The 27,090-nt window shown below is 40.5% G+C and overlaps 1 protein-coding gene, 1 pseudogene and 1 gene segment (V, D, J or C); 1 reads left to right on the top strand and 2 right to left on the bottom strand.

Annotated features, from left to right (window-relative positions):
* Nucleotides 1-7,313, bottom strand: LOC150060345 (uncharacterized). The gene is made up of 5 exons (XM_090337546.1): nucleotides 7,259-7,313; nucleotides 6,793-7,134; nucleotides 2,117-2,266; nucleotides 1,824-1,923; nucleotides 1-64 (listed from the first exon to the last, which is right to left on the bottom strand). Exons 1-5 carry the CDS (start codon nucleotides 7,311-7,313, stop codon nucleotides 1-3), a joined length of 711 nt encoding a protein of 236 aa, XP_090193672.1.
* A 5,230-nt stretch (nucleotides 7,314-12,543) lies between these two features.
* On the top strand, nucleotides 12,544-13,627 carry LOC150060346 (ubiquitin carboxyl-terminal hydrolase 12-B pseudogene; annotated as a pseudogene).
* Nucleotides 13,628-23,678: 10,051 nt separating this feature from the next.
* Nucleotides 23,679-24,158, bottom strand: LOC150060347 (immunoglobulin kappa variable 1D-13-like). The segment is given in 2 exon segments: nucleotides 23,679-23,987; nucleotides 24,104-24,158. Coding segments are annotated over 2 exon segments (360 nt in total).
* Between the last annotated feature and the right edge of the window lie 2,932 nt (nucleotides 24,159-27,090).

A 27,090-nucleotide genomic window follows, 5' to 3' on the forward strand; every position in this document is an offset into this window, starting at 1 on the left:
CTAAGTGGTCATGTGCTTATTGGCTTCTTCCTTAGGATCATCCTCCCCTGAATGTACCCTCATCCTGCATAGGAATACATGGTCAAGAAAGGAAGAAAGCAGTAGTAGAGGAGAAAGGAGTATCTTCACATTACCAATATAATGCTACTTGATATACATCACTAAGTCTAAATCATAAGTGCTAACCAAACAACATGAGTATAGTTTCCACAAATTCAGCTTAAATTGTTATTCTTACACTGTATAAACAAACTAGAGAAAGTTCATCTGAACTTTCCAGTCAGCTCTACAAACATCAGGTCTCACTGGTCCATTCTCCTAAAGGTTTTGCTATAATTTCTTCCTCTGGCACCAAAGGAACGATTTTACAACTAGGCAAGGCAAGCAGGTTTCCTAGTCAAAACTATAGCACTAGGTCAGAAGTTGAGTCCAATGAGCATTGTATTTTCATGCTCAGAAATGATTCTGAAGATAGTCAGTTAAAATTATGTTCTTAGCTTACTGCCAGAGAAATGGTCTAGAATCCCAGGGAGCATGTTGAAATCCATTTATGATGAGCCACAGAAAATGGTCTGGCATCTACAAAAAACAGTTCAATTAACTATTTCCATCATTGTGCAGAGCTCTGCCTAGGCCTGCAGGAGGTAGAGGCCAGTTCTCCTTGGATAGCAAGCTGGGGAGTAGAGTCTAGGTCTTCCCACCATCTCCACTGATCTTCAAGTAATGAGAGGGAAGCTCGTGGTTCTGCACAACTATTGGGAGATTATTATTTCCCATCAGTCATTTCTTTACTACCAAAAAATAATGGGTAGATATTGTTTTGTGTCACACAGCAGAACCTTTAATTTGACAAAGAATGGAGATTTTCCAAGGCAAAAGAAACTCTAGAATTTGCTGACCTTATCCTCACATTTTTTGGTGAGATAGGTTTCACAAAAGTACCAGTTAATGCTGCTTTGGGAATTTTCCTCAGTCTAACAGGTGGAATCTACAAATGCTGAACATAGAGGACAAGATCTCATGGCCTGTCACTGACACACAACACGTGAGCAGGCAGCAGTGGGACCAGAGACCATACCTTCAGACTTTGTCTTCACTTGAGCAGAAGTAACTGGGTATCATAATTTTGGTCTCTCCAGCCTATGATCAAACTCTCACGTTGTTGACAGAATCATGAGCTACAACTTCAATCCCTCTCCATGAAATTCTCAGGTGAAATTAGTCTGAAACTTTGTCACAGTCCTGGCATAAACCCCAGGATAAACTCATTTAATGATCCTGTCACTGGTTTTAAAATCACTCACATTAAAATCAATATTCCTTTTCTTTTGGTGTGTGAATTCAGGTGATGCCATAATTCAGACTCCTTAGAGCTCTAAACTGTATCCCTTATTAAATCAGGAGGGAATATTAAGTCTTATTGAACTTTTGCATGAAAAGGACAACTATGATATAAAAACATATATCCCGTCTTTTTTTAAACAAAATCTTCAAGTGGCTTTCTAAGCCTGAATGTCTGTGAGAACGCTGTCAGAATGTGAAGGTATCAGGAGGAGCAGTTCAGGCAGCCCAGTCTCTGACTTCTGCTTCCATGGGAGGTTTTTGTTATTACTTGTATCACGGTGGGTGGGAAATCATTATACTGTTGACAGTAATAAGTGGCAGCATCTTCAGGCTGCAGGCTGCTGATTGTGAGAGTGTAATCTGACCCAGATCCTCTGCCACTGAACCTGGATGAGACCCCAGTTTCTAAACTATGTGCAGCATTGATCAGGGGCTTAGGGGTTTTCCCTGGGTGCTGCTGGTACCAGGCTAAATTATACCCAATATCCTCACTGGTCCTGCAAGTAATGGTGACTGTTTCTCCTAGAGATGCAGCCAGGGAAGATGGAGACTGGGTCATCTGGATGTCACACCTGACTCCTGTGTGGAAACATGAATACAATTATCCACATTATTAATCAAGTTTTAAGAAGGTTTCCCTAAAGAGTAAAGCATCATAGATCATATTGAACTGGGTTAATTCCCAGTGTTGCCCCTTTACTTACCTGAGAGACAGACCAGCAGGAGCCCCAGGAGCTAGGCAGGGGTCCTCATGTCTATGCAGGGTGCTGACTGGACTGATTGCCGCACAGGGGGAACAGCAGCCTATGAAGAAGTGCTGAGGGCAGTGGGCTGTGCAAATCAGCAGCCTCTGGGAAGGGATAAGCACAGAGGTTCAGCTGCCTCATCTCAGTGACTGCACCCATTCTGAGTCTCAGGGGACCTAGATCATCAACGGGATATGTTGAGGACACAGAAGAGAATCACCATTGTTAACACCAATAATTACTTTGAGGATCAAAGCTTCTTGTCTACTGGATGGTTAGTTCTAGAAATGTATAATAAAGTTGAACTCAACAGAAATTTGTCTTATTATCCAGAAGAGAAAGTTTTGGAATTGCTCTGATTCAATGATAACCTTTATGTGGTAACATATGAGATGAATAGATATGAAATAAGATAGCAGGGCTTTTGCATTGAAAAGAAAATGCTTGTATGGCTTTGTCTTACTTTCTCGTCCACCTCTGAGTCTTTACAGAGATTTTCTTCCTTCATACCTAAACATTCTTTTTACCAACCTAACCTTACATACAAGTTCAAAGGTCTAGGCTTCAGGTTTTCATATTATTCCGAGTTCTTAAAATCTTCACTCCAGCTACTGAGTTCAGAAGCAGAGATTCTCCCTGAAAAGGACAATGAATTCATGTTATCTGGCAGCCAATTCTGTTGCCTAAACCTGCATATGTCTCCTTCACATGATTGTCTTCTCCTGTGACTAAGAGAAATCTGTGCTCAATGCCTGGGTTAAAGACATGGTACCCATGTAGAGCATATAGAACCCTTAAAAGGAAAATCATGTTGATATCTCAGAATAGAGTCTTAAAACCAGAAACACGTGGGAATGTCATCCATATTGGGAGGAGGCAACACGAGGCTTAGAATCAAGAGTGAAGAGAAATAGTACTGTCGACTCCATTAAAGGTGCTAAGCTGGTGTGAGACAAGAAGACACTCATATGTGTAGGATTTGCCTGTGCAGTTATCAGTGCCCAGGAAGTCACTAAAGCATTGGATGCAAAATTGGCTCATCTTATGAGTGTTATCAGGTTCTGAGGAGTTTATGGACAATTGGGGCGGGAGGAGGGAATTTTGATATGAGAGTGTGAGTGACAGTGACAACAGTTTTCCATCGTTCAGAAGACCTATTGAGTCTCATATCTAAAATATATCAACAGCTCAAACAATTGAATCACTCCAAAGCTAATCTCCAAAGAAACAACCATCCCATTCAAAGATGGGCCAAAGGCTTAAAGAGAGTCTTCTCTGAAGAAGAAAAAAGAATGGCCTACAGACACAGGAGGAAATGCTCAACATCTCTGGCCATTAAAGATATACAAATCAAAATAGCTCTAAGATTCCACTTCACCCCAGTTAGAATGGCCAGCAACAAGAATTCTAATAACAACAGGTGCTAGAGGGGATGTGGCCAGGAGGAAATTGGTGGGAGTGCAGATTCATTCAACCACTATGGAAAGCAATATGGTGGTTGTTCAAAAGACTAAACATAGAGCTCCCCTATGACCGAGCAATTCCACTACTTGGCATTTACCCAATTGTCTAGATGTTCATTGCAGCACTATTTACCATAGCAAAGATATGGAACCAACCCAGATGTCCCTCAGTTGATGAGTGGATCAACAAGAGGTGGTATTTATACACAATGGAATTCTATGCTGCTGTTAGAAAGAATGACATTGCCCCATTTGTAAGGAAAGTGAAAGACTTAGAAAAAATCATATTAAGTGAAGTAAGCCAGACTCAAAGGAATAGGCTCAATGGTTTCCCTCATTTGTCATAATCAGTAGAAACATTGGACTCTTCTAACAGAGATTTGCAATAGAGCAAAACCTAGATACATAAGGGCATACAGTATGACGCTAAATGAAAGGACCTCTAGGATATAGAAACAAAAGCCATATAATGAATGATTGTTGTCCTTAATGTACTATGTTATCTCTCATCTCTTTTGTTGTCCCTTGGTTATCTCATATTGTTACACTATCTCACTTTGTTATCTGATATATTGGATATTTCTATATTTGATTATTTGAAATTGGATAGGGAATGGGGGAAAACCAAGACGGGGGGCCTTAGGGGGAGGGTAATGGGGACCAATACATGTGAAAGGGTATCAATGTATGTGAATTAATGCACCTTCTATCTGACAAATATCATGTAACCCTTTTATTAATTACAATTAAAATATTAAAAAACTTTACTTTCTCTGCTTTTTGTTGATAGCTGTGTAATAATTACACTACTTTTATCAAAAATTTTATGAATATATATGTTTATATACAGCTATAGAAGAATAAGTACATATTTCTCTACTGAAGTAGAGAGTTTCAAGATACTATTAAGTGAAAAAGAAGTGAAATATCCCTGTATTTGATGTGCTATCATTTGTATAGATATAGGTAATAAGGAAAAGAAGGTCCATGTATGAACAAAGGTTGTCTTGGGAAGATTATAGAATGGACTGAAAATTCCAAGTACATATTCAGGGAGGAAAGAAGACAGATATTAAGACCTGAGATGGAAACTTTAATAATTACAACTTCTACACTTTCTTTCTTCTGAACTTGAACCATTTGAATATATTAAGTTGAAAAATATAAGTAGAGAAACAAAGTGAAATAGTAATTTTCTTAAAATTGACACGAGTAATTTATAAGAATAATGGACTTGTATCTAGCTTGTAAAAGCCCAAAAAATCTGCATAACTTTCCTTGATATTGTTGTCATGTACAAGCTTGTCAATGTCAAACTCTATAAAATGGAAGAGACTGCAAGGAAACATGAACTGGAGACATGATTCCCATTGGAAAAGCATGGAAGTAGAAGTATATATTCAGAAAGCTGTGTTTGTTATTGTGACATGATCATTGCACATGGGAATGAGCATATTCAAGATATGATGAGTAGAGCTCACTGAATCTCCTTAATTAGATCTAAGATCAAACAGGAGTAAAACACTACAACTGGAAAAAATAGGAAGAAACAAAACAACAACAGACTATACTCTATATTTATTGAGAAAATTGTCTCAGGGACAATACTGATTTCCTCCTTCCCTAAAATCCCCACACTGACTTAATCCCACTTAAGTCTTTCTTGACACGCCCCAAACTCAAATTCTCCCTCCTCTGTAGGTCATCAAGCATTAAACACCTCTGATGTAACTTTTGATATGACAGCCATATTGCCCTTTTGTAAGCCTGTCTTTCCATGTGTTTGCTGTGCAGTATTTACAATGTCTTCCCTTTTTTTCTTTATATCAGTGGCATTTAATATAGTATACAATGCATGGACTAGAGTTTGATGATTATTAAATGTATATATGACATCTGAAGAAAAAAACATTGATAACAGTGCGGGGGGAGGGAAATGGAGACCAAGACATGAGAAAGGGTATCAATGTATGTGAAGTAAAGTACCTTCCATCTGGCGAATGTATGTAACCCTTCTATTAATTACAATAAAGAATATATGAAGAAGAAAAAAGAAGGTTTATATTATATTCACTAGATAGAAGATGCATTACTTCACAAACATTGATACCCTTTCTCATATATTTTTGTAATTCTATTTGTGCACTTATTTGAACTTGAAAGCCAATGGGGCTTTGTCCATTTGAGCTCTGAATAACACCCTGAGATCAAGCAACAGGAAAAAAATTTCCGGTTTAGGAAAACAATTCTCAAACAGGTATACAAAATTTTAATTTTTTGCCTTGATATTTATTCACCTAACTAAAATTAATTATTCCAGTCTACTTTCAGAATGAGATCATGGCATTGATTTTGACATTCAGGTTCAAAAATAAATGAATTATCTGATTATTAGAGAATGCACTAGTGGTTAACATGTTGTATGAAATAAGGTTTTTATTAAAATACTTTATTTGCAGAAGAAATAATAAACCAGAATATGAGAGACTGATGTGTAATATGATGAACTAACTTGACAAGTACATTGTTTAGATCATTGCACAATCTGTGCACACTGCTAAATATCCTATTGCACTTTAAATACAATTAAACTGTGGCAACAAAAATTATACTAAAAATTTAATACTAAAATTGTTTACAAAATTATTTTTCAGAAAATCATCTCAAAAGCTATAGTACCTTTCTATGTGATGACTATTGTGGCTTCTTCTTCTCCGTCTGCCTGCAAATTTTTTTTCAGATTTTATCAACATTGATTTTTACATCATATTTCAAATGTCATGTTTAGCAAATAAGTATGGGAATCTCTATATACAATCACTGGCATATAAATTTTGGAACATATTCAAAATTAAGCTGAGGGTTTATGTGCATATTAGATCCAAACAGTACAAGAACAATGACTCAATATTCGGGTACCCAAGGTTATGGACATGGTCTTGGAGATATAAACATAACTACATAGACATAAAAATCTATGATGGGCTACTTCTGACTGCAAATTTATAACAAACCTGAACCATAAATGAGTAGAGATTGTGTCCTTTGTAAGTCAGAAGATGAATTGTCAGGTGTGTGCTGCTGGGAAGAAGCAGGAGGACAGAGAGTGAGGATGTGCAGATGCCTCCACCTGCTTCCTCCAATATTTTCCAGTGACCTTAAAATTCTGGCTGCATGTGGGAAGCTGTGTCAGCAGGTGGAGGCAGCAGAGGAGGAGCTGGGGCAGCCCAGACTCTCACTTCTGCTTCCCTGGGAGGTTTTTATTATGACTTGTATCACTGTGAGAGGTAAATAATTACTCTGTTGACAGTAATAAGTGGCCGCATCTTCAGGCTGCAGGCTGCTGATGGTGAGAGTGAACTCTGTCCCAGATCCACTGCCACTGAATCTGGATGGGAACCCAGAATGTAAATTCTTTGCATAATAGATGAGGAGCTTGGGAGCTTCGCCTGGTTTCTGTTGATACCAGTTTAAATTACTACCAATGCTCTGACTGGACCTGCAGTTGATGGTGACTCTGTCTCCTGGAGATGCAGACAGGGAGGATGGAGACTGGGTCATCTGGATGGCACATCTGGAACCTGGCAGTGGAAGCACAAAAACAATGATCTTCCTTGCTAACCATGTTTCAAGAGGTCTTCCTGAAGTTCCAGACAGCCCTGGATGTCCTAGGCTGAGTTAATGCTCAGCAATGTCCTTCCTTACCCTGGAGGCAGAGCAACAGGAGTCCCAGGAGCTGAGCAGGGGTCCTCATGTCCATGCTTGGTGCTGACTGGCTAACTGCTGCCCAGAGTGTGGGCAGACTCTGAATAAATGCTCAGGGCAGTGGGCTGAGGTCTGGGCACATGCAAATGAGCAGGGGCTGGGCAGGGCTGGGCACAGCTGCAGGGCTGGCTCCTCTCTGAATGTCACTCAGCATAGGTTCCAAGTCCCCAGATTCCCCAGCTCAAACCAGGAGAGCACATACTCCCCCAAAGTTCACAAGATGTAACCAGTCTCTCTACCATGGGTAAACTGAGCTACCTTTCTCTTCATGGCTCAGTAAATGATTTCTCTCTACTTTAATGACAGTCTTTGTGAATGATGAGTGGAATTGGAGTTAGACAAACAATACGGTATTTCCTATTTAGAATAAAAAGAAAAACTCAGGAAAAATTCATAAACATCTTGGATTGCATGACTCGTTCTCCCTAAAAACATGCTTATATATGCTTGCTAATGCATATCTACTCTCGAAAAGCACGTTCAGTCAGGTTCTTCTTCTTATGTGCCCTTTTGGATAAGTTATGTGTTTTTTAGATATATTATATTCATAAACTACTTTGATAAATGGTAACTCCTTTGCACAACTGCTTTAGGAAAAGTCAAAGATAAATTTAGTTGATAAACCCAAAAAAATTAAATTAAGAAAGCAACAAGGAGAAACTTTAGCAATGATTTAAATGACACATTGTAGTGTGAAATCTGGGAACTGACTGCAGATTTGTGCCAGCAGAAAGGACCAAAACTCCCTCTTTATCTTTTTGAGATTGGGCAAAATGCCTCATAGTCTCAAGAGGGTTGCAATGTCTCTGCAAATATTCATCACATACAATTCTCAGATTTCAAAGCAGTCTGAAAAACATTTCAGAGGTAAAGTCTGACCTTCCTACTTCTTTCTTGATAACCAAAAACTTTCTCAAAATAACAACCTGTCCCCTCACTCGTGATATGTCTAATTTTTGAACTAATCACAGAAGATCAAAACTATGTTTCTTTCCCATTATGAAAGATACTCATTTCTACACCTAGGAGAACACAGCTGATGCCCTACAAAGCAAATGAGAGAAAGGATGCTATTGAGGACAGCTTATTAAAGAAGTGTCCCATTTTCAATATCGCCTTGATTCCAGTTTAACTGAAGAACGAGAAAGAAAGCATAGTGATCTGCAGGAAATATACACTGATAAGGTTGGAATAAGCCTGTGCCTCATGGTGACAATGAAGGCAAACTTCTAATTATTCAAAAGGAACCACAGATCTCTGCTTGGTTTGGGAATATGGCCTGTGAATTTAAGGCCAACAAGACTTTCAGAATCAGAAATGATTATTGAGAGAAATTTGAGAAGAATTTCCTGAAGATGACCCTCAGAGAACAGAGATGCATAGAGGAATCCAGAGGTGCTCCAGCCAGGAAACAGAGGAGGAGGTGGGCAGGGCTGTATGATGTACTATCAGAACCGTCCCCTGCTGGCTCTCCTAGCAGCTGGAGTGAGGTTGCCCCCTGCTGGTGGGGACAGAAGTTGGTCCTTGTGCCTCTGAGGCAATGATGTTACTGATGGTCAGAATAACCACAGTCCAGAGCCCCCATCCTCCCCTCAGTAGGCATGGTATCACAGAGACAACAAGCTTAGCATCTTCTGGTTTCCAGTCAGGGTGCTGTTAGTCTTCTTCTGATCATCTTCCCCGAGGACACTGGGAGGAACTAGAGACAGGACCCCCAAGAACTGTGCACTGACGTGGAAGTGTGAGAAGTAAAATCAATACTGATCAATCTGGTTTCTCAGGCCAATACCTTCATCCACAAGGAAACCTTCATGCTCAATGCAGACCCGCTGATGGTGGAACCCAAGTCCTTCCTCACCCTGGTGAGATCAGCAGGAGGGAAATTTTCAAGATGAGATCACCATGCCCAAAACTCATCTCCTGAGGCTCACCCTGCCCAGGGAGAGCTGGTTTGGTGTATTTGTTTGCCTAGACTTCCACAAGGAACCAAGATACGAAGATAAATGTTACTGAGAGAATGGAATTTCTTTTCTCAAAGTTCTGGAGATTGGGGAGATGCAAGAGCTGTCTGCCCAGATTGTTCTTTCTTCTCATGTCCTCCCAAGTCTTGATGCCTGGAACGTGAGCATGAGACAGAGTGCCTTGCCACCTTTTCTTCCAACAACACTGGTGATATGAAATTCGCTCTATCCTGTACGACTTCTCTTTTAAAATGTATGTTTCAGGAGCTGTATACAGGATTTGCCACTCAACAAAGCAGTTTATAAAGACAATGTGTCTTCCTTCCATCATTCTCTCCCATCCCTCCCTAACACATATTTATGTCAGCTTCTTTAATTATGTACAATATGAATTGAATTTCATGACTGCACTCTCTCCCTCTCAACCTTCACATTCATTTCCTCTTTGCAGAACACTTCTCCAAATATACACACACTGTGGGACACAACTCTTTAGAGAGGGCTTTGGTTCCTATAGAGAAGGCAGGGATAAATGTGATGTCAGGCTTTCGGCTCAGAACCAGGAAGGGCACAGGCTTTCTCCCCCAAATCCATCCTGCTATAAGGTGCTGCCTAACTCCAAATTTGTGTTATGGGCTGTTGATGTGTTCAGGGTTCTGGTGGCATCGTTGGTGACAGCAGACAGATTTCTATTTCCATTGTATTCTCAGATAGGCAGCTCTGTGTGAGCAATGCGGAGCGTGCCATCTCGTGGTCGGACTGTGACATTGCATCCCTTAAGATTACAGACACTGGATTTCACTGATGCTCTGCCCAGCCACCAATTCTTCCATTTCCTCTACATCTCCCTTAGCATAAATTGTGCAAAGGAGTTCCACTATTAAACTGCCTTACATACATACAATTTATTTGGTGATGCTTACCACCTCATACTTTATTCCCCTACTATCTTCTTTTAATGATTTTTAAAATCCTGATGGCTGTACTGTTCTTCAGTTATCTACACTCCATCACCCTCTCCCTTCCTTCTGTCCCTCATAATGGATTTCCTCCCCAAACACAAACACAGTTCTTCTTTACATTCATCTCAGTCTCTCTGTCCATGATCATCTCTCTCATTTCTCTCTATCCCTCACATCTGCATGCACACACAAGGGTACACACGCATGCACACATACTGTAATTCTCCAATGCTTTTACCTAGAGGTAGAAAGATGTGTGTCTTTAGCTAATATACTGAAACATCAAATTAACATTTCCAAGGACAGAAACATCTGTTTCAGCCAAGAAACATTTGCTTCTTTTATGCAGTTAGTTACTTAATTGTAATTGTTTATTACCTTTAAGTACTTGGACAAAGGCAGGTCAGGAATCCAATCGATGGATGTCATCTCTTTCAATATCCTCATCATCTCTTCATACCAAATTGTCACTCAGCAGGAGCACCATGGGTGTTGAAAGAGCACATCAGGCACACGCATGTCTGATTTGCACGTATCAAATAATGTTCCACTCCTGTCATCCCTCAGTATGGATGTTCCCTACCCCTGTAAACCAGCCCAATATCTTCCATCAAAATATTCTGCAATGACAATGCCTAGATCTGAGCTGTCTAATCAGTCATCAGTCACCTATGGCTCTTGAGCACTTGAAATGTAATGAGTGCCACGGAAAATGCTTCAGTTAAAATTTTACTAAAACAAATAGAAACACACATAAGCATCTAGTATTTATTATGTGAGACAGTGCATTTTATTTTTCTTGTCATGAGACTTGAACCCGGGGCCTAGGTGTTGTCCCTAATCTCTTCAGCTCAAGACTTCCACCCTATCCCTTGAGCCACAGCCAATTTTGAGACAGCACATTTTAACATCAATATTCTATGTTATGGAAAATATCCTAGTAGAATTTTCTCTAATTTTTATAAATCTATTTCTCCCTTTTATTTACCTATTTATTTTTAATAGTCCTGTGCTTGGGCTCAGGGCCTGAGCACTGTCCTTGGGCTTTCTCAAGGCTAGAGCTCTACTACTTGAGCCACACAGCACCACTTCCAGCTTTTTCTATGTATGTGATACAGAGGAATCAAACCTGGGTCTTCGTGCATGCTAGTCAAGCACCCTATCACTAGGCCAAACACCAGGCCCTATTTCTCACTTTTAGTCACTACTCTTTCCCAATATCCATTTTAGTCACTGTCCATATCCAGTATCTTACAGCTCTGATGTTGGCTTCACACATGATGACTGACAGACACCTGGAATAGGCATGAGAAAGTGTCTTTAGTGGACCAAATAGCACCAAAGATAGTAGCATTCACAGATCCCCTCCCAAGATCCTGACAGTTCCTCCCCACCTCCATGATACTAGCCAGGGCCTTTCAGGAGAACTCATTAGCCACTTTCTTCTAAAGCTTTTTCCCTTAGAGAACAAAGAGGAGGCTACCAGGTTGTTCTGGCCACTGCTTGGTTTCTGCTTCTGCAGGATGGATGACTGCACTTGTGACTGGGGCTTCACTGGATTGCTTCTCCAGGATCCACAGCATTTCTACTGGAGCCAACTCTATGTTCCTTGTGCCCACTGGGGCTTCTTTGCAGCTGCCTCTGTGCCATTGCAGGTGTCAGCCTAACACCGGTAGTTAGTGCTTTGGGCTGTCCCTAGCTTCAGGTTCCCAGGGAGTGTCCAGCTCCAAGATGTGTGTGCAGGGTCCTTGTACTTCATGTGGGTGATTGAGTGAGATCAGCAGAACTAAGCATACTCAGATTTTTATAAATATATATGTTGAAGAAATGTATATATATGTATATATTTATGGCCAAATGCTTACGACATATGTATCTTCGCTATTATTTTGTCTGCACAGGTATACAATTACACTGGAAATATAATCCATATCTTTGGAGTTAAAAAAAAACTCAATAAAACAGAGATTATTTCCTTGGGTTGTTTGTCCTGATCATTTAACTATCTTTATACTGTGAATGGCATGATACATAATTGTAATGAAACTACTTCCAAACATTTTGACCATCATTTTTATCACAAACAAATACATAGGGAGCCGGGGGGCGGGAGGGTGGCGGGCAGGTGAGGGCTGGGGAAGGAGGCCAGGAGTGCCTGAGCGCCTGCGGTGGTGGCACCTCTGCAGGTTTGGAACTGGGGTTGGAGGTGGCTTGGCTGTGGTGTGTGAGAGCTGCCAGGCTCCTCTCCTCCCCTGCCCGCCGCTGCTGTGATTGGGTGGAAGATGGCGCTGGGTGGGTGGAAAGCCTAAGGACAGTGTCCAAATTCGCCTCCATCTGTACCATGGACGCCAATGCGCCCACGGTACAGAACAGTTTTCAGTCAATGATCTCTGTTTTGGATTAGTCAATTTTGGGAATACCTGCTACTGCAATTCTGTTCTTCAAGCACTTTATTTTTGTCGTCCATTTCGGGAAAAAGTTCTAGCATACAAGAGTCAGACTAGGAAGATGGAGAACCTTCTTACGTGCTCAGCAGATCTCTTCCACAGCATAGCCACTCAGAAGAAAAAGGTCGGAGTAATACCTCCTAAGAAGTTCATCACAAGATTACACAGAGAAAATGAACTTTTTGACAACTACATGCAACAAGATGTCCATGAATTCTTAAATTACCTACTACGTACAATTGCTGATATCTTACAAGAAGAGAGAAAGCAAAAAAACCCCAAAATGGTCGCTTATCTAATGGTAATATTGACAATGAAAATAACAACAACAGACCAGACCCAACGTGGGTTCATGAGATTTTTCAGGGAACATTAACTAATGAAACCAGATGTCTTACTTGTGAAACTATAAGCAGCAAAGATGAAGATTTTTTAGATCTTTCTGTTGATGTGGAACAAAACACATCAATTACTCACTGTTTAAGAGGTTTTCGCAACACAGAAACTCTCTACAGTGAATATAAATATTACTGTGAAGTGTCGCAGCAAGCAGGAAGCATACAAATGGAGGAAAGTTAAGAAACTTCCCATGATTCTCCACCTGAAGAGTTTAAATACATGGATCAACTTCATCAATACACAAAACTTTCATACTGGGTAGTTTTCCATTTAGAACTCCGACTATTTAACACTTCAGGAGATGCAACCAATCCTAACAGAATGTGTGACCTTGTCTCTGTTGTGATTCACTGTGGAAGTGGTCCCAATCGTGGCCATTATATTGCAATAGTGAAGAGTCATGAATTTTGGTTGTTGTTTGATGATGACGTTGTAGGAAAGATAGATGCACAAGCTACTGAAGAATTCTACGGGTTGACATCAGATATCTCAAAGAACTCTGAATCTGGTTACATCGTTTTCTATCAGTCTCGGGATTGAGGGAGAACTGTGATAAAGACATCCTGCCTCATTTCTTTTCTGGTTATTATGGAAAGGATCAAGCACTGAAGCACTGATTTCTCATGAAAAGACACATGCAGGAAACTCAGGGGGCAGTAGCACACTTTGCACACAATAAAGCAAAGACTATGGATTAAGGAGCCCTTCCTAGCATGGTAGTTGATTTATTTGCTCAGGTATCATGCTGTCTGTGCAGTTCCATAGAAGAAAGTGAAATCAGATACCAGCTCCTCTTGTTAGTGGCACGCATTTTCTTTTTATTAATTGCATCAGTAATGATTTGAATTCCTTGGGAGGGCAGGAAAACAAATTGGAATCTGTGCTAGTTGATTGATAACGGAAGGATATGATGCAAACACACTGCATAAATGTTGCCTGTGTTCAGTATATGTAAAGGCATATTCAGTGGTCTTTTCAAACATAAACCAGAAGTACTTTTGAGCCCAACACTTGCAGTTGCCTTCCTGATGTTTTAAAACACACACACACACACACACACACACACACACACACACTAACAAATACTAGAATCCAGTGTCAAGAAGACAAATATGTTTTGCTTCTCTGAAGAAGCTTATAATAATATAAAGTATATGTATATGTAGGGAACAATCAGTCAAAAGTGGCTTTTTGTTTCCCCAAGGGGAAAGACTGGCTTTGTAATTATAATTTTTTCCTTATTTATTTTACTTAAAACTGATAGATTCTAAGTATTGTATGAAGTGCCCATGATTTTGTCCATAAATTTTAGCATATTTTTAGTAGTTTTGTCAGCTTAAGTAGTCCTTTTGTTGTTTCTCTTTTTAAGGTGGATTTTTAATTATATCTGAAATCACTAGGTAACCATGAGAAAAATTGCAATGAAAGGAAGTAAATACTGTTTTTTTCAGGAGGAACTGATATCTCTGGCTAAGTAGTTGTTCTTTTATGTAAAGCATTACAGTTACTGTGTCCCAGTAAAGTGGTGTGACAGTGGCCAAGTGTAACTTATAAAAGGTAACTGAAAAATCATATTTTTAAAAAAGTAGCAATCGGGTATCAGAATTTTGCAGTTATTTTTGTTAGTTATCTAAAGGTATTTTGTTAAAACTGTGGACTATGGAAAACAACATGAAGAATTTTTGTGTGTGTATGTGTATGTGTGTGCTGCTATTAGTAACATTCATTATCTGTATCTTTTAGCTCAGGAAATGACTTCACCTATTTATTCAATAACCAGATCTTTAACAGGGTCACTAGCTCATTGGGCTGCTTAGCCAGCTGTACCAGGAAAGAAAATATAATATCTCAACCAATTTATTCTTTTTTTTGCAGGTCCTAGGCTTAAGCTCAGGGCCTGAGCATTGTCCTTGGACTTTCTCAAGGCTAGAGCTCTACCACTTGAGCCTCAGCACCATTTCAGGCTTTTTTCTATGTATGTGGTACTGAGGAATCAAACCTGGATCTTCGTGCATGCTAGGCAAGCACTCTACCACTAGGCCAAACTCCCGGTCAACTAATTTATTCTTAAAGAGAGTTCTAAGCCTTGACCTGGAGGGAGTTGTTTTGTACAAATCATGCACAGTGTGCCTGATCTCCCAGCAACATTGAATCATAATAGGAGAATCACAAACAAGAAAGTGAGGAGTCAGGGCAGTCACTTGCTTGGCCTGCACCAGATGTCTTGCAGTGTCCGGCTGTGCCCTTGCCGAGCAATGAAAGGTAAAGTGAGGCACAGTCAGGCAATGACCTGTGTAAGAAACCTAAATGAAGTCATTGGCATAAAGGTATAGAATAGAAATACTGTGTTGTGTTTATTTGTACATTTTTGCACTTTAGAAAACCATGCAGAAAAGACCAAGTTCAGTGTCATATTTGGGCAGCAGGTTCTACCTAGCATTGGCATGGAGTTGTGTGGTGGTTTTACTGTGTTCACCCATTCTGTTTCACAGTAAGACTCATCAGGGGAGGGACAGTGGGGCTATGGTTCTAAATTGACTTTTTACTCTTAGTGATGATGGATCTAAGGAAAACATTTCAAATTTTATCAGAAACTCAGTATAGTTTTAAAACATACAGGGTTGGGGGTGGGGGGTGGACATACAGGTATAGTAAGGAAGAGCAGTAGCCTGAACAGAGAGCATTCCTCAGGGCACCTGTTTGGGGCTATGATGGAGTGAGTGGCAGGTTCAGGTTGTAAATGAGGCTGATTGCTGTATAACTGTGTACATGTTCGTTGGGATAAGTGGTCCCATATTTTGTATTTTGGAATAAGAGTTTCTATGAATTATCATTAACTAAAAGTAAATATTCTAAGAATAATTACCTACTGCTTCTAAGTCACATGGCTTCTGTCTTGGCCATTTTACTCATAGATTTCTTAAGACAAGGATCAGGAGGCTTTAGAAAGGGAAGAAAGGAAATGTTCTCTATGGGTCTTGGGTCTTGTGGCCTCAACCATCAGTATAGGTTTCTTTTTTTTCTTTCTTTCTTTCCTTGGTGGCAGTAGAAAGACTTCATTTTCATACTACTCTTGATACTTTCTTTAAAGATACTTTTCATTGAAGATTCTGTCATGAGGTATTTGGTTGAGAGCTGGGAGGCTAAGGCACTTGAGTCCTGGCTCTCCAGTGAATGTAACTGTGTGACCTTGGGCAAGTCACTTAACCCTCTGTGCCTCAGTCTCCCTGTCTTGTAAAATGGGAATAATACCTACCTCACAGGGTTGTTGTTAGAGATAATGTCTGTAAAGCATTTAAGAATCTTGAAGAAGGTGCTATATAAATATGAAAAATATATCTATTAAAGTTGGTTTATTTGTCCAAAAAAACCCCAAAAAACAAATACATGTCCAAAAGGTAATTGTTGCTACAATATAGAAATAAAATTAACTTTTGGTAATTGACAATGACATGTGAATGTTTTTTTTTGCCCAGACACCACAGAACTTTCATTCACTTTAAAATCACATGCTATTAATTTGCCCTTTCTAGAACATCACCTGCATTAACTATAAAATGAATTTCCATTTTCTGGCAAGAGTATCATTGGGACTTAGAATATTTCTTCAAAACTGAGCACCGCAAAAGTGTAAAAATTGTTTAATGGAATGTTATACTAATGTCACTAGGAAGCAGTAAACAAGGTATGGACTGCATGATCTAAAATTCCAGACTACATTAATGATCATAGTAGTTGAACTAGGGACATTAGCTATCCAGATTGTTTATCATAGCTCCCACATTTGTACCTACGAAAATGATATTACCTGGACACAAAGTCAAGTGAAGAAAGAGAAGTGAGCTGAGCTTTGGAGGTTCACAAGCCATGATATCCCATCAGGCCATTTTCCCATGGGACATTTGCTGAGCTCTGATAGAGGAGAAAGTCTGTGGGGGGGGACCAACATAGAAATCCCCCACTGACAGGGTATATTTTGCCTCATGGCTGAACAACTCATCCTTAATATATATCTCTTACATGGGCTATGCCTCTGTCTCTGCTGTGCCTCAGTCTTCTGGTCATCAGGTGCTGTGTGTTCTGTTTCCATGACACCAACCACAGAGACTCTGGGGCCTCCTCTAGAGTTATGCGTTTCACCACTCTCCATGGTGATGTTGTGTTGAATGGGGATTGGCTATCATGATTTCCTACCACCACTCCATAAGGAAAGCAGTGTAGAACGCTACTCCACTATGACTATGGAAGGGGAAAGTAAGTGTTACACAGAGGAAGTAGGATGCTTGGAATAGGAGAAACTAATTTTTTAAAACAAAACAGAAAATATTTGGTACTTCTTGTGCTCAGGATGTGTACTTTTTGAGCAAGTCCAATCAAATCCCTTTGCATCATCTATTTCATAACGCATAGGATTCCATTAGATGAGAAAACTTCACATGCTTTTGATATTGCTAGGGACAAATCCCAGTTTCTTGTATTTTCACACCCACAGGCTTTTGACACACTATGCATTTGTACATGTGAACAACAATTCTAGGTTTAGTGCCATACAAACATTTCATATCTACATAGCAGAGGGGATTGTACACTACTCACAGGCTCTTTGCAGGTTTTAGTTCTCATAATGCCATCTATCCCTGTTCTTTTCTGATGACTGCGCACCATTGAAAGTCCTTCCATGCCTTAGAATGAGACTGCACTAATGCCTTTCCACAGGGGTGTATACATATGAAGCATGTGTGTAGTTATTTATGTCAATGGCTATGACAACAATGCTGTTTATGTTTGATACATTTAGGTCTTAACCTTTTTTTTTCCTTTTTTGAACAGAATCTCATTATGTAACCAAAACTGCCTGGAAATCTCAATATAGCTTAGGCTAATACTAAGCTGGTTAAACTACTACAGCCAAAATGATAATTATTTGAAAAAACACTGCTTTCTAATATTGCAGAATACAATCCAATGTGTAGTGTTCAAATGGGATTGGCAAATGACAGAGAAGCAGGTGGGATCAGAAAGAGGATTAATTCGATTAGATCATGAAATATATCAGCAGTAGCTGAAAAAGCCATGTGGTTGCTTATGCCACTCCATGGCTTTCACTGTGATACTTCTGAAGGGCAGTAGAGGTAGTCATGGCTCAGAGAGCTCAGCAATAACTTGGTATCCTGACTTCTCCAGCTTCTTGCTCTGACAATCACTCAAGAAAGCTGTTGTGCTGATCCTGAACAAAGCAACAAGTGCAGCTGTGCCCCAACCTCTGCAAGCAGGGAGGTTTTTGTTCAGGGCTGTATCACTGTGGGAGGAGCATGTGTACTTTGAAAGCAGTAGTAAACCCCAATATCCTCAGCCTTCACCCTGCTGATTTTCAGTGTGAAATCTGTGCCAGACCCACTGCCACTGAATCTGTCTGGGACCCCAGTAAATCGGTTGGAAACCAAATAGATCAGAGGTTGTGGAGCCTGGCCTGGCTTCTCCAGATACCAATCCAAATAGGTGGTTCCATAGCTATTCATAAGGCTCTGACTAGACCTGCAGGAGATGGAGGCCGGCTCTCCCAGGGTGACAGGCAGAGAGAGTGAACTCTGGGTCAATATAACATCCCCACCTGATCCTAAAATGAGAGACAATGTTAATTACAAGAGGACAGGGTAATTTACAAACATCAGGAGCCATTTTCATAATTATCTTTTCTTATTTCAGGCTATAATTTTTAAAATTTTTATGAACATTTTATGTAAAATGTTCATTAAATACATGATGAAAGCACACACACACACACACACACACACACACACACACACACACACACGTGTAAGACATAAGGGGGCTCTAGAATTTGCCACTCTTCCCGTTATCAAGTTCTAGGCAGAACATAGATCTTGGCTCCCTCTGGAATCTTCCACAGTCACATAGATCCATGTGTCCCATGTGCATCCAGGAAGGCAGATCTGCTCATCTCACTGTGTGGACACAGCACACATGGGGAGCAGTGGACACAGAGCTCAGCCCCTCCCAGCTCCTTCCCCAGCTCCACTGTGCTCTTACCTGGAATCCAGAGCATGAGCAGCCCCAGGAGCTGAGCAGGGCACTTCATTTTGAGAGGAAGCAGTCCTGCTCAGTGCAGGCAAGCTGAGAGTTGAGCTCTTATGTGGGACTTGCAGGGAAGCTCCTCCCCTGGGAGCAATATGCAAATGACCTGGTGGGTGCAGTGGAGAGAGACACACTGGTAGGTGAGGTGGAAAGACACACCAGGAGGGTGGGGCCTCTCCTGAGAGCCATGACCTTCACTGTGATCAGGAAGAGCAACAGAGATCTAATGTGTGTGTCCTTACAAAAGGACATGCCTCATGATTCCTCCTGCTCTTGGTCTGCTTCCTAATTCTCCCACCCCTTCCCAGGTACACATGGAGGAAACCATGGAGCTCATGTTCCTTGGGATCTGCTTTTCTTCACTTAATGTGATTTTTCCATCTTTTCATTTCCTTATAAATGTGGCAATGCCATTCTTTGTGAGGAAAGCATAGAACACCACTGTGTATGTATATCACATCTTCTTGATCCCTTTATCTGCTGAGTGGCATTTGGGTTGATTCCATATCTTAGCTATGATAAATCATGCTGCAGTGAGCATAGTTGTGCAGGTGGCTTTAGTGTGGCCTTGTTTGTGATCATTTGGATAAATTCCTGAGTATGATTGCTGGATCATATGGTAGTTCAGTCTTTAGTCTTTTGAATATACTCCATACTTCTTTCCAAGCTCTGCAGTTTAATGTCTTCCCATTTGTCCAAACTTTCTTTTGTTGTGTTTCTGGGCCTTTATTGAGAAAGTTTCAAACTGTGCCAAGAGCCTACTGTTTCTCCTATTCCTTCCTATAAATTTTTAGAGTATCTGCTTTTAGTACTTGATCTCTTTGGAGTTGATTCTTGTACAGGGTAACTAATAAGGATCCAACTTTAGTTTCTTATAGGTGTTTAGCCAGTTCTTGCATAACCATTTGTTGAAGAGGATATCTTTCTTCCATCCTGTGTTTTTTTGGTTCCCCTTTGGAAGATTAGGTGGCCATAGGCTTTCTTACACCTAACAAATTTTGTCCCTTATCAAAGATTAGGTGCCTATATGTCTTTGGGATCATGTCTAGGTCATTGGTTCTTAGGCCCGTTCATGTGCCAGTACTTGAAAACAAGATGATTAGAAGGGATTGGGGTGAGGAAAATGGGGACAAAAACAGGAAAGGGGATATCAGTGTATATGAGAAGAAATACACATACTACCTGATGCATGTAATTATAACCCTTCTATACATTATCCAAACAATAAAAATGTAAGTACAGCTTTATAATAAAAAAAGAAACCGTAGGGAAGAACTGATTGACACAGAAGTCTGAAGGCTGGGGAAATAAGAGCTGGTGTAGCAACTTTGTGTTGTCAGAAAGGATTCAGATTCACTCTGTGTTTCTGTCACCAGGTATACTATTTAATCTTCAGTTCAGTGTCAGTGGTATTAAGCTGTACTGTCCTTGGCATCAAGTACTCTCAACAATATTCCTGAAGGAAATGAATTGTCCAAGTCTTGCTCTTGGTTTAAGGATTTCCATATCCTGTCCTGGCCTTATTCAGCAACCTAGAAGTTCTTACCAGTGAGGCTTAAAATGATCGTCAAGGAAAGTAAATTACTGTTCACTTCCTCCAACCAAGAAAGAAGGCTCTGTGAATGGAACCAGGAGTAGGATAAACCTAAAAACTTGGATTAGTCCTGATCTATTACACAACAATGTCTCCATTACCTGGGACACTAACAAGAGTTCAGAGATACACAGAGCAAGACACTGAGGACAGAGATGAAAAATACCAGTAGGAATAGAATAATTCAAGAAAGTCCTCAGAAACCTGATGGATCAAAAAGGACCCTATGAAAAAAGGCAGGGTCTTCATTCAAGTCCCCATCTTCTATTTCAATTGGAGCCTTGTATCATCACAACAATAATCGATGTATCAAGTCAACCAGAATGGCTTTGGTAACCCAGGAAAAGTGATAACCCACTTTCATTTCTCCCAGAAATTAGATCCCTGATATAGCTCTCTTTCAGCCATCCTACAGAGTGGACAATTCAAAAATCAACTTTCCCTGGAAGGATGGGGGAGAATGATGAAAGGGGTGACATGATGTATGGAATTCATAAACTGACTTGTAGAGTGACAACTTCTTGTACAACTACTGAAAATAATAAAAAATATAGTTTATAAGGTTCCAATTGTTTTCCTCAACATCATCCAGTGGCAACAAAAGGTTTGAACATAAAAGCTCAAAGCCTAACTTTCGTGGACTCTGTATCTCTTCCTTGGATCTCTCCTGTTTATAGTGTTTCTCCCAGGTCCACAGTGAGGTCAACCCTGCTGTAGGGGAAGAGAACTCAGCTGCTCCTCTGTTCTTGTTTGACTTGAGATTTGAAGCCTGGAAAATTGTTCATACTGGCTTCTTCTGGCAGGTCCACTGAGATAATAGGTTGATTAGCAACCCAAAGGAGGTTTAGATGATGCTCTTGGAGTCGACTGGCTACCCTTGCTCCTGGGTGAACTGGCTACTCTAGCTGCTAGTTGCAAATATGAACAGCAAGTAGAAAAGTGCACATTCTGGAATGACAAATTATTCACAGTCTGTTGGGAAGTCTTATGAAGCATATTCCTGCAAAGCTTCTAGGAAGAGGTCCAAAAGGTCCACTGCTAATGAAGCTGTGGAAAGACCCTGAACATCTGTGGCTGCAGAACTCAAAAAGACTACAACCTTGTCAGTAGCTGCTAGAAACCTGGATCATGGCCTATAGCCTTTCCTGAGTGCACTATGTCTCCATTTCTTGACATTTCACCTGTTTATGGCTGACTGCAGGTTCTATTTTTATCCCTAACCACCATTTTATCTTGGATAAAAATGCAAGGTGCATTTTCCCACATACAAATTCACATTTTGTGACACATTGGGAGAAATGTGTGACCATAGAATACACTGAAACATGATCTTTACAAACAAAAGTTACTCATCTCAATTCAGAGGATGAAGAAACCCAAACCTACTTGGGGCTTTTCCTTCAAGAAGTCTCAAATGTAATCTAGGGACTAAATTATAATGGCAAACCCAAAGTAGTACTTCATTTATAGACTTTTAAAGAAAATAATGAGCTAACAAGTCCACTGACACATTATACATGGGACCCATATTTATGTGTGAATGTTTTCCATACTATACATACACCTTCAAGATTTCCCAGATCTTCCTTTATGACCAGATCTAAAGAGTTAATGACATAATTTTGATACACTGGTGGTTTGTTTCTTGTGGATAAATTACAACAGATAAATGTAGAATGATGTGATACAGTAGAGGAGGCTGAGTTACTGGGAGACCCTGCCATTTCCTTTAAAATAAACTTTCAGCACTAGGCAAGCTCAGTTTGTAGGAACTCAAGTTAACATATCCTGTATGGAGGACAGTAAGAACCTTACTGAAAAACATATATATATATATATATATATACACTCCTGTGTAAATAACCAAAAGAGAGGCCGGAGTTTGGCCTAGTGGTAGAGTGCTTGCTTAGCATGCATGCATGAAGACCTGGGTTTGATTCCTTGGTACCACATATATAGAAAAAAGCCAGAAATGATGCTGTGGCTCAAGTGGTAGAGCTCTAGCCTTGAGAAATTCCAAGGAGAGTGCTTAGGCCCTGAACTCAAGGCCCAGGCCTGGCAAAAAAAGGAAATAGATCCAACATACCAAAGTGACATTTATAAAGAAATTTCTGCATGCACATATTTATCGTGATACTGTACACACTTGTGAAAATATGTATTCAATCAAATGTCCTAGAGTGATGGTAAACATTATGTATCTATCTATCTGTCTATGAATGGAAGTGGAGCACAATCTATTAAATTAGGCAAAACATTTAAGCAAACTTGAAAAATATTAAGGTAAAATAGTAATTATGTGGGCCTGAAAATGGCTCCAGTTCAAAGGGCAGGTGGGTGAGCACAAAGGAGAAGTGTAAGAACATGATGAATATACATAATATATGCATACAGAGAATTCCATAATCTTATTAATAGATACAGCTAATATATGATAATAAAATAGATATTAGAAAATTAATGTATGAAATCTGAAGCAATGAATCTATTCTTTGTATTAAAAACAGTTCCTCCTAGGCACTGGTGGTTCATACAGGTAATCCTAGCTGAAATCTGAGGATCCCAGTCTGAAATAGGCCAGGGCAGGAAAGTCTATGAGAATCTTGTCTCCAATTAACCCCCAAAACACCATTAGTGCAGCTGTGGAAATTTGAAGAAATGAGCTCAAGAAGCGTGTCCAGACCCTAAGTTCAAGCCCTGAGAGCAACAAAAAAAATGGTGCATGGAATATGTAATTACTTGTTTTATTGTTGCATGAATCTCAACTGATGGCACAATTCAGACTTTTTAAGTAAACTGGATGCATGTGAGAAGCTGTGTTAGCAGGTGGAGGCAGCAGGAGGAGCAGCTGTGCAGCCCAGACTCTCACTTCTCTTTCTCTGAGAGGTTTATGTTATGACTTGTATCACTGTGTTGGGTTACTCTGATACTGTTGACAGTAATAAGTGGCCACATCTTCAGGCTGCAGGCTGCTGATGGTGAGAGTGAACTGTGTACCATATCCACTGCCACTGAACCTGGATGGAACTCCAGATGCCAAATTATTATTACCATAGATCAGGAGTTTAGGAGCTTTCCCTAGTGTCTGCTGGTACCATGCTATAGCATAATAAATGTTTTGACTGGCCTTGCAAGTGATGGTGGCTGTGCCTCCTAGAGATGCAGACAAGGTGGATAGAGATGGGGTCATCTGGATGTCACACCTGGCTCCTGAAAACACAACAAATAGCCACATTATTAGTCAAGTTATAACAAGGTTGTCCTAAAAATAAAGTATCATGGATCACATTGAGCTGTGTTAATCCCCAGTGTTGCCCCTTCCTTACCTGGGAGGCAGAGCAGCAGGAGCCCCAGGAGCTGAGCAGGGGTCCTCATGTCCATGCTGGGTGCTGACTGGACTGACTGCTGCCCAGGGTGTGGGCAGACTCTGAAGAAGTGCTCAGGGCAGTGGGCCGAGCTCTGGGCACATGCAAATGAGCAGGGGTTGGGCAGGGCTGGGCACAGCTATCCAGCTGCCTCATCTCAGAAACTGCACATATTTGGGGTCTCAGGAGACCTAGCTCAGACAACAGAATAAGCTGCAGCCACAGAAGACAATCACTACCTTACTTTCTTGTGGGCGGAGCACACCGAGGATCCCATGAATGAGTAAAGCCTCCTTTCTTTTCCTTAAGACAATCCTGTCCATTAAAGTGTTAGTGCCAGAAATCTACAGACAACTCTTGGTCACCCCCAAATTGGCACCTGTCTTCATTATCCAGAGCATGAAGTTGTAAAATTGTTTAGACTCACTGATAATCTTTTTATTATTTTTTTATTACCAATCCTGGGGCTTGAACTCAGGATCTAAGCACTGTCTTTGGGCTTTCTCAAAACTAGAGCTCTACCACTTGAGTCACAACACCACTTCCAGCTTTTTCCATGTATGTGATACTGAGGAATAGAACCCCGGGTGGGCCAGACTCCCAATCCCTCACTAATAATGTTTATTAAGCAACTTATTAGCACTACTGTGCTGTAACACAGTTCTTGAAAATAAAATAAGAAACTGGAGCTTCTAGCGGGGCACGGTGTCTCATGCCTGTAATCCTAGCTACTCAGGAAGCTGAAATCTGAGGATCGTGTATAATGTCTAATGTCCACTCTTCTGGTCCCCATATTATACTCTCTAGGTTTTAAACATCTTCACCCAAGTCACTGTGTTCAGAAGCAGAGATTCTCGTTGAAAAGTAGTGTAAACTCAGGTTATCCAGAGCTTCTTCTAGTTTCTAAGAGCATACCATCCTTAACTCCTGGATTAAAGATATTGGGCCCAAGCAGAGTGAACAGAATTCTAAAAACGAAGGTTATGTTGGAATCTATGAATAGATGCTTGGAGCCAGCCACACATGGAAATGTCACCCATTTGGGGAGGAGGCTACATAGAGCTCAGAAGCAAGAGTGAGGAGAGCTGATTGTCCATGCAAGGGAGAAGTAGCACTGTGCAGTCCACTGAAGGTGCTGAGATGGAGTGACACAAGAAGACACCCATATGTGTGGGGGGTTGCCTGTGCAGTTGTCAGCACCCAGGAAGTCGCACTTGGCTGGAATGCAAAGTTGGCTCAACATATCAGCATTATCAGACTCTGAAGAGTGAGTGAACAAATTTATAAATGAGGAAGGATTTGATATGATATGATCATGTGAGTGACAGTGACAACAGGAGTGTCCCATCATTCAGAAGAGCTGTTGATCATGTGGCTAAGTTCATGAGGGATAGAGACAATATTCCTGAAGAAATTTGCATGCAAATTTTTGGAGAAACTAGTTGTCCTGTGGTTCAGTGACAAGGGGGATTCCTAAGTATGTGAAAACTCATTTTTGAAGATACGGTTTGCACTAAAGGAAATCTAAGGAGTCTGTTTAGATGACTTGAATGGCTGCGATTCTTTTCTGTACTATTCTATTCTATATAGTAATAATCATAAATTTATATTTTTCCATTGTATATTTTCTATCTTTAGTGCTTTGTTGGAGAAAGCATTCTACTGGTTTTGTCTTTAGGAAAAGTTTTATGTGAATAAATACAGACAGATCAGGATACTGCATCCAGGACTTTCTTCACTTAAAACTGTGCATTAAACAAAGCTCTTCTTCATTCAGAACTTAGGCCAGTTACTTTGTTAGAGTAAAGGACTGACAGAGGGGTGTGTGTGTGTGTGTGTGTGTGTGTGTGTGTGTGTGCGTGTGTGTGTGTTATGGCTCTTAGAAAGTCTCCTAAATGGGTTGAGGAGTAAAAAATATCTCTGTATATGTGATATGTGATATTCATCTCCTAACAGTTTCCTAGAGCTTACATGGATCATGTGATAACATGCTAAAGGGCAGATTCACAGTAAGAGGTCTGATGTGGTTTTGTAATGTTGTGTCTGTAACATGCTCTCAGGTATGTTGATGATGATGCTGACAGTCATTTATGGAGAAATTCTGAATAGGAAAGAGGATATTTCACCCATGTTTAAATTGTGTTTACTTCCTTTGTGTCAAGACTTACTGCTGTTTGAAGAAGTGTCACTTCCAGCCTTCATGCAAATATCTCATTTTTCATTGGTTTTTACGTATTTACGCTGGTGACAAGTTGAGCATAAGAAGAGACTCGGGTGACCCTGGTCTTTAGAAATACTTTCCTGGATATGTTGTGAGCATTGGGCCATGGCCGCACTGGATCATCAGCGGTGAACTCCTCTCATCAATCTCTACAGGAAGTGCATTGACCAGCACCCTCTCCTCTCTGCTTTCCTGTGGATATTGTGAATGAGATGAGATCTCCTAATTAGAGGCTTTAAGAGCCTCAGTCCTGGGACCAGGAGTTTGGCCTAGTGGTTAAAGTGCTTGCCTAGCATGCATGAAGCCCCGGGTTCAATTCCTCGGTACCACATACATAGAAAAAAGCCGGAAGTGGTGCTGAGGTTCAAGAGGTAGAGCTCTAGCCTTGAGAAAGTCCAAGGACAATGCTCAGGCCCTGAGCTCAAGCCCAGGACTGTCAAAAAAAACAAAACAAAACAAAAAAAACAAAAAGCCTCAATCCTCTCTCTCTCTCTCTCTCTCTCTCTCTCTCTCTCTCTCTCTCTCTCTCTCTCTCTCTCTCTCTCTCTTCAGAGAAAACAGATGGACAACAAAAGGAGTGCATACAAGCTAGAACTGTGGGCAAATTTCTTCTTTTAAATGATCATTTTTATAATCTATAAGTAGTTTTACATTAAACCCAAGTCCATTTGTAAGTGCTGTTCAGCTTGATTACAGTCACCCCATTTTTCTTCCTACCCCATCCCTC

This window comes from Megascapheus bottae, chromosome 7 (genome assembly GCF_031878675.1).
Source record: "Megascapheus bottae isolate mThoBot1 chromosome 7, mThoBot2.hap1, whole genome shotgun sequence".
Classification (NCBI taxonomy): domain Eukaryota; kingdom Metazoa; phylum Chordata; class Mammalia; order Rodentia; family Geomyidae; genus Megascapheus; species Megascapheus bottae.

Excerpts from the sequence above, each read along its gene's own strand:
- LOC150060345 (XM_090337546.1), bottom strand. The coding sequence starts at position 7,313 with ATGGACATGAGGACCCCTGCTCAGCTCCTGGGACTCCTGTTGCTCTGC. Across the intron at positions 7,135-7,258 it reads CCTGTTGCTCTGCCTCCAGG|GTTCCAGATGTGCCATCCAG; the intron begins GTAAGGAAGGAC and ends TTCCACTGCCAG. Across the intron at positions 65-1,823 it reads AGGACCAGTGAGGATATTGG|GATGAGGGTACATTCAGGGG; the intron begins GTATAATTTAGC and ends ATTCCTATGCAG.